General features: G+C 37.6%; 1 protein-coding gene across 1 annotated transcript in view; it reads right to left on the bottom strand.

Annotated features, from left to right (window-relative positions):
- COL19A1 (collagen type XIX alpha 1 chain) overlaps window positions 1-13,900 on the bottom strand; it is a 346,821-nt gene that overhangs the window by 14,409 nt on the left and 318,512 nt on the right. Inside the window, exons 46-49 of the mRNA XM_043591732.1 lie at window positions 12,568-12,603; window positions 12,387-12,431; window positions 9,416-9,586; window positions 7,354-7,420 (exon numbers count right to left, since the gene is read on the bottom strand). Coding sequence (XP_043447667.1) covers window positions 7,354-7,420; window positions 9,416-9,586; window positions 12,387-12,431; window positions 12,568-12,603 — 319 coding nt within the window. The remainder of the gene's footprint in view (window positions 1-7,353; window positions 7,421-9,415; window positions 9,587-12,386; window positions 12,432-12,567; window positions 12,604-13,900) is intronic.

Genomic DNA, 13,900 nt, shown 5'->3' with positions numbered 1-13,900 from the left:
ACAAGTTATGAGAGGTTGACAAATTATCCAGAACATTTAGAAATGTCAATAAAAATAACAATCTTTTGTAGGTGTTGAGTGATGTGACCTTTATGAATTGAATACTTCCCCCAAAAGCAATGCTGCCTTCCCAAGGGACATATTGTCATTTGCCCTTTTGTTCATTCACCAAACTTCCTGGAACTGTTTGGTGAGTGAACACTGCTGATCTAGGTCCTAAAGGAAGAATCCAGAGAGGGAAGTGAGGACTGATTAAAGGGGCTTCTATAAGGTGAGTTCAGTCACCTTAGGAAGTAGGTGAGTACTTCCTATAATGGAAGTATCATTATGGGTGGCACAGGTGTCATGCAATTATTAATACTATACTTAGACACTTATTAATAAGTCAGTAATGCTTTGCATAAAAGTGAGTTGTTACAGAACATCAGTGTACCAATAACTCATGAAATTGAAAGGATCTGGAAACTGAGGAAGTTCAAAGAAAATGGAAATGCAAAAATATAAATAAGAATTTTCACTCTAAAATAAATTCCTAAACAAGACAAATCATTAATTACATTAATTAAACATCCTCTGTAAGCAGAGCCCTGTATTGGGTATTTTATACTTTCTGCATTAAGTGCTCTTGTTCAGGAATCCCAAAGAAAGCCTGAAAGAGAGTCTCATCCTATACCAACTACTATTCATGTTTTATAAGCCCCATATGCTATAAAGATTATTTGCTGATAAACTTTATTTTATGACTAAAACTTGTTCTGTAATTTAAGACATTCCTTCTCAGAATTGCGTTTTTGAATGATCATTCCAAGATTGCACTTATTATTATTGACTTCTTAGTTATAAATCCCACATAGGCCATTGTCCAGTTCAGTTTTTCCTCAAAACCATAGTCAATATTTTACTACCTTAGAAATTAATTCTAGTGAAATCATTAATGCAAATTAATCCAAAGCCCATTATAAATACAATCTATCATTGGATTATTTATTTAAATTTGCTTGGTTTGTTTATGTTTTATATATCTCACATTTAACATATAGAATATAAGCATAACTAGATTAAAAACATAACTAGATTAAAAACTATGAGATCATGACCTGAGCCGAAGTTGGACACTTAACCAACTGAGCTACCCAGGTGCCCCATCAGTACAATTTTTCTTAATTTGAGACATATCTCCTTGAATACCTTCAATGTCTAAACACAAATATTCACAGTACTAGTTTTTTTCCTCTTTAATGTCTGAATTGAATTTACAAGTAATTTGCTTTAGGTGGTTTTTAATATTTTTAGTAAAACAGAATTCTTTTAAATAGTTACTTCTAGCTGTGAATTATCTAGCTTTAAGATACACTAAGAAATAGTCATTTAGCAAAATGATAATTACTTCTTCTGAACCTTATCCTAATGCCCTATAATTTAAAATAATATGTTTTTGAGCCTCTAAATAAATTGTTAAGACCTGTATTCTTAATTGCCTTTCTTCTGTTTTCAGTGATCTTTGGTCAATTAAACTGTTTTTGGGTATGCTTTCTAACGAGGCAGGAAATTGAAGAATTCAGATAGGAGCTTATGTAAACCAAACACATATTCTATCTGCCAATGCAAACCTACAGCAGTCACTCTAATAAAGACCGATGACTTGCCTTCCTCAAAGAATGGGCTCATCGACATAATGCAGACATTAATATTAATGTGTTGGTAAACTATATTATGGGGAGAGTGAAGGGTCATTCAGACGTCATCTGGCCCATGTCTACCTTCTATTTCACAGAGTCTGTAAATATTTTGAAACAGAAATTCATCGTTTTTTTCTGATGCCTACTCAAATGTTTAATTGCCCATTTTCTTGTACAGCTTCAACTTACTTTCTTTTGTAATTCTATTATAAAAACAGAAAGTAGTTAATGAGTATTTCCCTTGGGAAATCAGTCATCTACTTGATCAGATTGTTACCTCTTAGCCTTCAGGTTAAATAACTTTTACTCATAGACTTGGTAATCTGTTTTGTAAATCACTTTTTGGCTTTACTATTTCAGGGCTTTTCCATACTTCTTTTAAATGTGGAAACCAAAATTAGATACAGTTTTATCCTAAGGGGCAAAAAATATCAGGAGAGTAATTTCCTTTCATATCTTAAATAATTACTTTCTAGTTTCATTTTAACTGTTAGTTCCACAGTATCATTTGGTGGATTCATATTCATTTTGTGGTTCATCATAACCCAAAGGTTGTTACTGCTACATTTATTTCTGGCCTAATCCTTTGCTACTTTTGGAAGCATGTTGCATTGAAATGTTATTGTGGGTAAAAACAGTGGATGAAACACAAACACATGCACGTGAATCCCTGTAAAGCAATAGGAAGGCATTTTTTAAAGATGTAAAAGCACAAGAATGGGGAGAATATGAAAGAAGACAGCACAACAAAATTTTGGAGGCATCAGGAAGTGATGCTGAGAACTAGATAGCTGAGTGACAGATGCCTTAGCGGACTCAAGAAAACCAAATCTTTATGCTAGAAACTGAGAAACAACCTGTTTTAAATCACAAAATCCTTAAGAGGCTCAAGAATTGGCAACACAAGTTACATCTGAAGGTGTGGTAAAGGAGGGAGAACTAAAATAAGAATTAGCTGAAAGCCTGTTTAAGAAGTAGTCTTAGAAATTCCTTTCTCTATACAGCTAGGTAGTTGTTCCTTCTCAAACTTAGGAAAAAGCTGAAGGTAACTGAAAACAAGAAGAATAAATGAGCATTTATATGCTCAGTGCTTAGGTCCTACCCTTATTCTTCTACTTTGCTCTCCAAATGCTGACAGCCAGGCAGGAAATGGAAATATTTCCTCTGGGGAATCCAGCTGGGCTAAGAGGAAAGACTTAAAAACAATGAAATAGAAGGTCTCTCAATTTAAAAGCTCAGTTAGGCTATCCTACAGTGAGGCTCATGGTTGGCAAGCCCCACCGTTCACTTATAACTTTCAATTAGGGTTTCAGAATGTACTCTTTTGTATAAGCAGACAACCAAGGATTACTGGCACTAAGGAAATCTTATAAGCTGAACAACAGACCCAAACAAGGAAGTGGAAAGAAGCAAATTGAGAGATATAGAGACTATGCTGTGGAAAATATTTAAAAAGATATATTTATATTTTCAAGATGTGTATCTATCAGATGATGTGTATATCTATAGGATGTATATACATACACATATATAAATTAGGATCTTACTTGTTGAGATGCACGAGAAGATGTTACACTTGAAACAGAACAGGATTAATACATATTCATACCTATGCACACACATATCTAGGAAATAAATATTTGGAAAATGGAGAAAACATAGGTAAAGGGGCTTTCCTGGATATTGGATTTGGACGTAGAAATACAAACCAAGAGAGCCAGATGTGTGTGCACATTCCTGCACAGGTAGGCAAATTCTTCCTGTGTGTTGATGTAAATGCCCAAGTATAACAGGGTGGTGTCATAGTAGGAATAAAGTTTCTCATATCTGACAAGATCCTAATTTGTGTGGGTAGCTGCAAAGCCCTCATAAAGCCAAAAAAAAAAAGCTAAGTTGAGACACACAGCATCTTCCTCCACTCTGTGCTGTCATCTTATTTGCAAAAGGATTTGCCATAGGGAATTGAATCTGATTTTAGATTGGGCATATATTTGTGTGTTATGATCCACCAGAAACCTGGGCTTGGGGTTGGTAGGAAAACACCATGGGTAGGTTTAAGTTGGGGCATCAGGAGGCTGCAGGAGGGCTTGGTGGCCTGGGGAATAGCCCAAAGTGTGAGGTCTGTGGGAGGGGGCCACCTGGGAATCTCTGAAGGGAGATAGAAAGCTCCATGAAGAGAGCCCAAGTTTTGGGTTTTGGTCTAGGCTTCACTAGAGGCTCCAGTGTGGTCCTCTACTGACAGGATTATAAAGTGGGAGAGCAGGATCTCTGGAGGACTCCCTTGAGCCCCCAGAGACAGTCTATGACTTTCTGGGCAGAGAGGGAATTGCCCCTGAGGCTGTAGATGTGCAGGGGTGAATGGGGAAGAGACAAACGCTAGCTGCCACTGAGCCCACTGTCTTGTGAAAGGACTAAGAGGGAGGCAGATGCATGCTGCTTAACAGTAACTGTTGTAACATGTGAAGATTAGTCTTTGCTTTTATAGAGAAAGCTTTCTGAAAGGGAGAGAAATGTGACCCTGGAGCTCTATGATTTGTGAAAATGGAGTTGTATTTTTTTCTTCTTTTTGTAAATGGTATTCAGAAGCCATGGAAAAGTGACTTCCAAGTGGAAAGTTAAATGGACTGAACTGGAATAATCTTGGGACAAATGAACTAAAGTGCTAAATAACCAAATCCTGGGTTTTAGACACAACTTTGTTTGGAAGAAAGTCGTGCTGGACTGGTACCAACAGAGATAAAGGGAGAAGAGCGATATTTGGAGTCTCAAAGTCTATGAGTCTTGGGAAAAAGTCTCCTTGTGGGCCACCTAAGAATATGGTTTAGAGGCCAAGATGTATGACTTCAGAGGGACCTAGCCAGGCTGAGAGAGACTGAGGGAGGTGGTAGGAGAGATGGGGCAGAAGTTAGAGGAGACTTGGAGGACACTCAGCACTCTTACTTAGCTTACTGGAAGGCAGGGAGTGATGCTGACAGGAAGTTGGGGCAGGACAGCAAAGGGGGAGATCACAGACTTAGAAGAAAGTGCAAGCCACATCAACCTGCCCCAAGGTAGAGAGAGAGTGTCCCAATTCTCCTGATCTCTCTCCTCAGAAGGCCAGTCCTTCACAGGAGTAACCCCACAATGGCCTGAAAGTGGGCAGCATGAAACTTTCTGTGGGTGGAAGGAGCATGTCTGGTCTGCTGAATGCATGGGGCAGGCTACCAGGGGCCATGCCTTTATCCAGTGTCCACTGGGCATGCAAAATGAACACCTTCCACATCTTAAACTAAATCTAAAGTCTTTTAGGAAACTGAAGTTCCATATTAAAGCTGCCTGAGATAAAACATAATTGACATTAGAGCCCATGGAAACTAAGAGTTAAAGGAGAATTTTAGATCACAATTCACATACGTATTTGTTTGCATTTTCTTTCCGTGATCATGTCTACTAAATGTGTGGATGCTATCTGAGATCCTAGAGGTCCTGTGTCCAGGGCTGGGTACAAGGACATGCCATCTGTGCAGTCACACAGGGTCCCCTTGCTCACCTACACTTGGAATAGTGTCCAGCTGTGGCTCTCTTATAATTCATAACCATTTTTGAATAAGGGCACCTACATTTTTATTCTGCATTGAGTCCTACAAATTAGCTGGTCCTGTCTATGCCTCTATATTTTTCAATGTTTCCCTGGAAACCTTAAGATGCTTTTTTCTTTTTCAGACAGTTGATGCTTGAGGAATGCTTGTTGAGAGGGAATGTTGGTACTGCAAATTTTGGAGAATTTTCATGATGCTAGGCTCAAGGATCAAAAAAAGAAAAGCAATAAAAAAGGATTTCTAAATTTAAGGGCAACATTAAAATTATAAAGAGAAAACTGGTAGCTCAAAATAATAAAAAACCCCCAGCATACAATAGTATTAGTGACCTATCACGTCAGAGCATGGTAAAGATGCTTAGTAGAGATAAATGTAAATTGAAATCAACAGCATGAATTACCTTTAAAAATCCATTTTTTCCCTATTTTGTCATTGAAGCAGCTAAAGTCCCTGTGTTATTCTGCTCTATCTCTAGTGCTCATCAGAAATAAGATAATGTTCACTCAAGTACCAAGATTTTGGTCTCTAATACTAATTACTGCTGGAAATAATCAAAGCTTCTTGTAGAATAGCTAATTCCATGGTTGCAGTAGAAAGACTTATAGTGAGCTCGAGGCATTTGGTGATCTTATTCTTTGCAAAATTCAGTAATATATATTTAGCTTAGCAAAGAAAGGATGCTTTGCAAAAGGAGCAGGGACCATGAGAGCCAATGTGGATTCATTTTTTAAAAACAAGAATTCCTCATTTTATTAAGCTCACAGTTGAGGAGAGTGATCATGAGTTTAGCAAGTCATTTGACAAAGTCATGTGAAATCTTGTGAACAGATAAAGAAAATGTAGAGTGGATTTTAGAAAAACATGGATTCAGAGCTCAGTAAAACAATAAAATGGAATTTACAAGTGAACAGGAGGAATGCAATGGCATTAAGAAAGCCCTGACCCTTGACTCTTGACTCTTTCCACATTTCTATCTACAGATGAATGACGACATGCTTATAAAATTTGGAGATAACACAAAGGTATGAGGCTCAGCCAACCTGCGCTACAGTAAGACAACATCGCACAAGATATCTTCCGTTTGTGACAATGTGTAATCACAAACCATTTGAAATGTAATAGGAAGAAACACAAAATCACAAACTTAGATTTTAAAAATGGACACAGTATACAATGAAAAACACCTAAACTTTAAAAGTTTGTATAAAGAAGATCCAGAGTTACTAATTAATTGAAAATTCAAAATTGATTAAGGCTTTTTTTTTTAAAGGAATGCTATCTTAGGCAGCATTATTGAAGTGTCTATATCAAGGGTTAGAAAACTTTCTCCGCAAAGGGTCAAATATCTAAGGCATTTCAAGCTATCCAATCCCTATCATACCTAGTCAATTCTGCTTTTGTAGCATGAAAACAGCCAGAAAAAATTCATGAAAGCATGAGCCTGACTGTGTTCCAATAAAACTTTATTTATAGAAACAAATTTGAATTTCAGATCATTATCACATGTCATGAAATACTCTTTGGATTTAAAAAAAAAAAAGTTTAAAAATGTACTCCCTACCCACCTCCCCACCCAAAAAGTAAACACCATTGTCAGCTTGTGGGCCACACAAAAACAGGTGGCAGGTGAATTTGGCTGGTGGGCCATAGTTTGCCGATCCGGGGTCTAGATCAAAACACACTGTACTCTGCCTTGGTCAAAATACTCCTGGGTGAATGACGGTCATTTAAAAATTAAGTGTTTCTCCAGGGTGATGATGGTGGAGGAGCTAACTACACTTACACCATAGAAAAGTAAGGAGAGGTACCATGGATATGGAAAAATACTGTAGGGGCTGTCATGTGAATAGAGGAAGATACTTTACCTGTGCTGTTTAAAAGACCAGGAATGATGAGAGGAAGTTACAGAGAGGCAAATTTAACTTAGCGTAAGGCAGAATTTTCTATCAGACAGAGGTGATCCATCATATAATAGGTTGCCTCTTCACATTGGTGTTGCACGGCCATCTTTGAGAGCGTGCTGAAGGGATCCCCCACAGTGGATGGGAAGTAGTAATTGGTAAAAAATTCAGAAATGTTTATTAAGCAAATCTAACCTTCAAAAATCCTTAGAACCTCTTGATTAATGTATTTCTTTATTTCTTCAAATGAAACTGCATCAGCCTAAAAAAGGGGGGAAAGGTCTGTTAGAGCATAGCACAAGTGAGTAAAGAATAGAAATACCGGGTTGGTGTGCATACTTGAAACTTCTATGGAGATATGTTCATCAAGCAAAATGCTTTTGGCAACTGACTATAGGCAATAAATATCTTTGTTTTGATCAAATGCTCGAAAGAATTGAAGTGTTTAATTGCTTTAAAAGCTGTGGCCTGGAATCATAACCAGTGATTTGAACATATTTCTTATTAAATGGAGAAGCATGGTTTCATATGATAAGGAAAGACATTTCCTATTACTTCATCTTCTGAAGTTACAGAATTTGAACAATGTTATCATGACATTAATATCCCGGGCACAATTTAACTTCTAACCAATCCCTGGAAACTGGTAAAGTCACTATCTAACTGATACTATGTGTCTCCACAGGAAGAGAACTCCCAAGTATACTGGATTATTTTTTAAAGTGTTTTATTCATGGAATAAAACTAAGTTTTACTCATTTTATGGTACAGTTTCTTCTGTCATTCACACTTTGTAGGCGTATTTGTGTTAAGCAATTTTCTTTTCTTAATAAAAATATGGGACATGAGAAAGGGAAGTAGGTAAATGATGTCAGTTGAGTTTTATCCCCTCAACAAATGAAGCTCCATGAATTTGGCAAAGAATCTAACATTTATAATAGTAATATTTTACGGTGGTATCCCGATATTTTTAAAAGAGAGCTATTATTTTTCATGATGGTTAGGATTTCAAAGTATTTTATTACTCTTCTTTTTTTTTTTTTTTTTTTTTTAGTGGTTATTATCCAGAGGTATATGTGTGACATTAAAGACAATGTGATGGGCTCATAAAGTGATGATTTCTGTAGGACAGAATAGGTCCAAAAATGCTCTATTTCAATATTTTATTTTCATTGTATATGGGACATATGAACCTGAATTAATGCATCTACTACCAATTACTGACACAGCACAGAGAGCTCATTATACAGGCTTTATTCAAGTAGAGCTTAGGGAGAATGGATAAAAATAAAGAGTCTGAATATTGTGGGAATGCCTAATTTGGCCCTCCACCTGGTATTGGCTAATCATTTGAGGACAGCATGTCCTTAACTCCCTGCCCTCACTTCAGGACTCTCCTTTCTCCCTGACAAGGATGTCTTCTGATTAAGTTCCTCTGTGAATGGCCATCCACCACACCTCCTGAGGATATTAATAATAACATGGGCTTTCTTAACCAAACACTCCTTCTTGGCCTGTCTTCCACTTTAAAGTATCATTCAGGGTAGGTTTGTTGTTCTCATAGGCAACAAATAGAGTTTTAATGTAAAACAGACCTATGTTATCTGTGTAGTGTAAGGAGACATTGTCATAGTATTTAAGAGCATGGCTTTGGAGTCAGTCAGACCTGGGTCTAACCCATGAAATAACTGTGACCCTGAACAAGTCAACTCAGTTTTTGCATTTGTAAAAGTGGGACAGACAGGGCACCAATCTTCCTAGCTGTGAGGATCTACTAAGTTAATGTATAGTAAGTACTTAGTGGAGGATCTGGTACATAACCTGAAATGACAGCTATTGCTACCCTTGTGGAGACAACTTTAGATTAATTTTATTTCTTTTACAAGGAAAATAAGATAAAAACAGAGAGGGAGGCAAACCATAAGAGACCCTTAAATACAGAGAACAAACTGAGGGTTGCTGGAGGGGAGGAGAATGGGTGGATGGGCTATATGGGTGATGGGCATTAAGGAGGGCACTTGCTGGGACGAGCACTGGGTGTTATATGTAAGAGTTGAATCTCTGGGTTCTACTCCTGAAACCAATTCTACACTATATGTTAACTAACTTGAATTAAAAAAATTTTTTTTAAATAGCTAAATAAATAAATAAATAAACAAGCAAACAAACAAACAAACAAATTATGCATGTTTTCATTGTAAAAGGGATACGTGGTCAATACTAGCCAGGAGCTCCTGGAGCTCTTGGCACTACTCACCGGGGTACCTGGGATGCCTGGATTGCCGGGAGGGCCTTGGTGCCCGGGGGATCCCGTGGAGCCCTTGTTTCCTGGTGGCCCCACAGGACCTATGGCTCCCTTCATGCCTGGAAGGCCTGGTTTTCCCTGTTCACCTTGTGGGCCTCTGTCTCCTGGAATTCCCTGATCACCCTGTTGAGGAAAAAGTTAATAACACATTAGCTGTGGTTAAGAGCAAGGATCCTGGATTCATCCTGGCACTTACTAGCTGGGGGACCTTGGACAAGTGAATTAAGCCCTCTGTGCCCTAGTTTCTTCTCCCATAAGGTGCAGGGTGATGGAGTCAAGTCAAGTACTTAGAACAATGCTTGTACATTGAAAGCACTCAATAAAAAGTTAGTGACAATGTTAGTTGCACTTGGTTGCCAGTCTAGAATGATGACACTTTTGAAAGTCAACAGCGGTGGGTTGCCTGGGTGGTTCAGTCGCTTGAGCATCCGACTTCAGCTCAGGTCATGAATTCATGGTTCATGAGTTCGAGCCCCATGTCAGCTGTGCTGACAGCTCAGAGCCTGGAGCCTGCTTCAGATTCTTTGTCTCCCTCTCTCTTTGTTCCTGACCCACTTGCACTCTGTCTCTCTCTCAAAAATAAATAAAGATTAAAAGAAATTAAAAAAAAAAAAGAAAGTCAACAGCAGCTGTCACTTCAGGCCTGGGTCTCCTTGGCAATAATAAAAAAAGATGGCCAAGAGGATTTCATCATTGGGATTTTACAACAAGTAAAACTTCAGGACACTCAGAATCTCTCCCATGTGCTTTTCTCCTTCTTCTTTCTTCTTTCTTCTTCTTCTTCTTCTTCTTCTTCTTCTTCTTCTTCTTCTTCTTCTTCTTCTCCTTCTTCTCCTTCTTCTCCTCCTCCTCCTCCTTCTTCTTCTTCTTCTTCTTCTTCTTCTTCTTCTTCTTCTTCTTCTTCTTTGCTTTCTTCTGTGTTTCTTCTTTACCTTTAATATTAGAATCTTTATTAGATTCTGTGGGTTAGTTTCTTTATTTGTGTTTTACAATGTGTGTCTGCGTGCATGTGCATGCACACATGCATGCATGCTGTGTCCTAAAACTCGTAAGATGAAAAAGGAGAGCCTTTGAAAGGGTTCAAAGCAGGTGCTCGGGGTGGTGATTAAGATCATATACTTAATAATATAAATGAACTATAAGAGAATTCACTGAGTAAAGTGCCATAGTAAATTAGGTATAAGATAATACTAGGTGTGCCCGACTGTGATAAGAAGTTTATTTAATGCTGACTTTTATCCAGTAAGGTGTCTGCTACTGTATGGGTTTGTGCATGAGAGGATAAGGGGGGAGAAGAGGGAGAGAGGTGTATATAGGTATCATAGTACGTGTTTCAGTTACAGATATTTCCAATATTCAGTTCCACAATGCCAGGAGGTGATGATCACACCAAATATGATGGAGTGGTACATTGAGGCTGCCCTGTATTTCACTGCGTTATTCTTTTATTTGTGACTACTGTGCAAAGGCCACACTCCATTTCTCTTGATTTAAAAAATAATGTAAACAAATGAAAAATTACAGTAAACTATCTGATCATGGAATGAAGAGATGTAGAAAGAAGAAAAAGTGGACAGATCTAATTTCAATGCTACTGTCTTAGTTACAAAAACTTATCTGCATACAAGTATATCAACTCACATTTTGGGGAAATACCTGAGATGAGTAAAATTAAAAAATAAATAAGTAAGAGAAACATTAGCACACTTTGATTAATACTCTGATCATGTGCAAAACAGTCAGTCTTCAACATATTAAAACTGTTTTATAATTTAGGCACAAAGATGTTCATTGCAGTGATGTTTATTATTATGGAAAGTAGCAAGAACCTATATATTCAGGAAAAGGAGACTGGGAAAGTGAAATAACGTATGTACAAACAGTGGAATAACACACATTCACTAAAAGTTACATGTATATTTACTGGGTTGGAAAGATGGCTGTATATATTTTCTATCAGGTGTTAGGTAAAAAAAGTCATTTATAAAACAGTATGAACACACTTTTGGGAAAACATATATTACTTGTATTGATACATTAGGTATATGTGTATATTACATATAAGAGATAAAAATATGTTCAAAATAGTGCTTGTCCAAGATCAAGAATGCTTATCTCCATGTGGTGGGATATGATTGACTTTTTTCCTTTATATTATCTCTGTTTTCATATGTCCTTCAGTTATCATGGATTGTGTGTAATAATAAGTAAAAATGGGTAATTTAGACACCTGTACACAAACACACATGTACACACACTGGAATGCCAGTGAATAAATGCTTGAGTAATCTTGGCAATGGGATGACTCCAACTCTACTAGTTCCGCTTCCCATCTCTCTACCTCCTCACACCACCCCCCTTATTTGACTTAGTGTTCGAAGAGGTCAGGCATTCTCAACTAGGGCAACTCTGGTCCCCAGAAGGCATTTGGTGATGTCTGGAGACATTTTGGTTGTAGCAATTGGTGGGAAGGTGGCAGTACTATGTCTAGTGGATAGAAGCCAGGGAGACCGCTTACCATCCTACAATGCCCAGGATGGACACTTACAGGAAAGAGTTATTTGCCTCCAAACATCAACAGTGCTAAGGCTGAGAAATCTTAGTCTAGTTAAAAAGAAAATGAGTGATGGTTATAGCAGGAATATGTGTCTGACACAGGAAGATAAAAGCTTTCCAAACTGGAATAGCAGGTTAGACTTAGTTCTGAATAAAGGTCATCCTTGTTAGTGTACCTGCCATGTGGCCTGCTTCTGCGTCCTTTAATTGGCCTATATTAGGGCTCGAAGAGATCTTGGATCACATACACCCTAGCCTTTTCATATTGGGGCACTTGTAGGAATCTGAACACATATTGTGTAACTCAAATGATGAGACAGTTGCAGCAGACAGGCTTAAATAATGATGAGAATAGTAATATACATACACGTTCTCCTTTGGGGCCTCTATCTCCAGGTTTACCCATGATACCCTGAAAAACAAATGTCAACACTAAAAAATCACTGCTTGTCAAGATTTTTCCTCAGCCTGCTCAGCCACGTATTCTGGCAGGTACTGTGGATGAAGTTTTACATTAGAACACTTCTTTTAAGTGGTATTTTCCATACCTGAGCACCTGGTAATCCATCTTTTCCATTTATTCCCTATAAAGACAAAAGATGATCAATATTTCTAATTCTACATTAATATACATAGTTAAAGACAATTAAAGGGTAAAGCTTCAAGGACTTAATCACCATATTTCTGATATTTTGGTGAGGCAGTATGGTGAAACAGAAGACAATGTTGATAGACAGCCATGAGTTCAAATTCTGACTCTGTTACTGCTAAGTTCTATTTACTTCAGGCAATTTACTTAACCTTAAAAGCATCATCTTTTTTACTTATAAAGTGAGGATAAAATAATGGCCTCAAAACTAAGGACTTGGTGAAATAACAGAAAATGCCTAGTTCACTGTAAATAGTCCACAGGGTTATTTTCCTTACTTATTCTATTAGGTACATTCTGAACACTAAGGTGTCCCATGGCGTTGAGTGGCTCATGTGCAGCATTTATTGTTACCCTCTAACAATTTTCCAGCACAGAGAGTCATTCTCAGTAAATGGTCTCAGTTGCTGCTGGGGAAATTTCATAATATGGCCAGAGCATGATCCTACTATGAAATAAACTGTCAGCCAGAGAATGATTTGTTATTTTTCAGTTGGAGAATATGAAAGAAAAGTAAGAAATCTGTAACCATGGTTTTTCAGAGTGTTAAATATTGGCTTTTTCTTAGTAAACTGGAAGTTTCCCGAACTTTACAAGGCAGTTCTGGAGGTGAAAATAAAGCCCCCTGCTCAGAGACGTATAAGACTGAGAGAACTACTGGCTGGGAGATGTAAGAAGGAAAAGCACTTGGGGTCAAATCAAATACCTAGAGTCCAACAGCAGATGTGTTTTGAGATTTGGTTTGAAGAGAGAGATCAAGGTGAGGAAAATGATTTCTTAGCCAGCGGGCAATTGCATGGACATGCTTCTCTGAAAAGCCTGGGGGAGTTTTATTGTGCTGGAATAAATTCTGTGAGGACGGAACTGCAGACAACCATATGTTTTCACTGTTGTAAATTACACTAAAGTCTGTCGCAGCTGATAACCCAACCAAAGTCTCCAACCTTTCTGAGGCATTCTGGGAATTATCTAGAGTACTTTAACCAAGAACCTGTTACCTGAAGTGTATGGTTCACAGAATTTATTACATCCAGAAACATAAGCAACAAAAATAAAGTGGATTAAGGAGAGGATGTGAAAAAGACAACAACTGTGTCACTTGAATAAAAGAAGATAAATCTAGTGTAAAAATGTAATTCATGCTTTTGGTAACTGTGTAAGAAAAGAAATAAACCTATGGTCTTTTTTTGTTTTTGTTTTGTCTCTTGTAATTCATCAAAGACTATCATATG

Source organism: Prionailurus bengalensis, chromosome B2 (genome assembly GCF_016509475.1).
Source record: "Prionailurus bengalensis isolate Pbe53 chromosome B2, Fcat_Pben_1.1_paternal_pri, whole genome shotgun sequence".
NCBI classification, from domain to species: Eukaryota; Metazoa; Chordata; class Mammalia; order Carnivora; family Felidae; genus Prionailurus; species Prionailurus bengalensis.
Note: the sequence above shows the minus strand (reverse complement) of the source record. Positions and strands in the feature narration are given on the sequence as shown.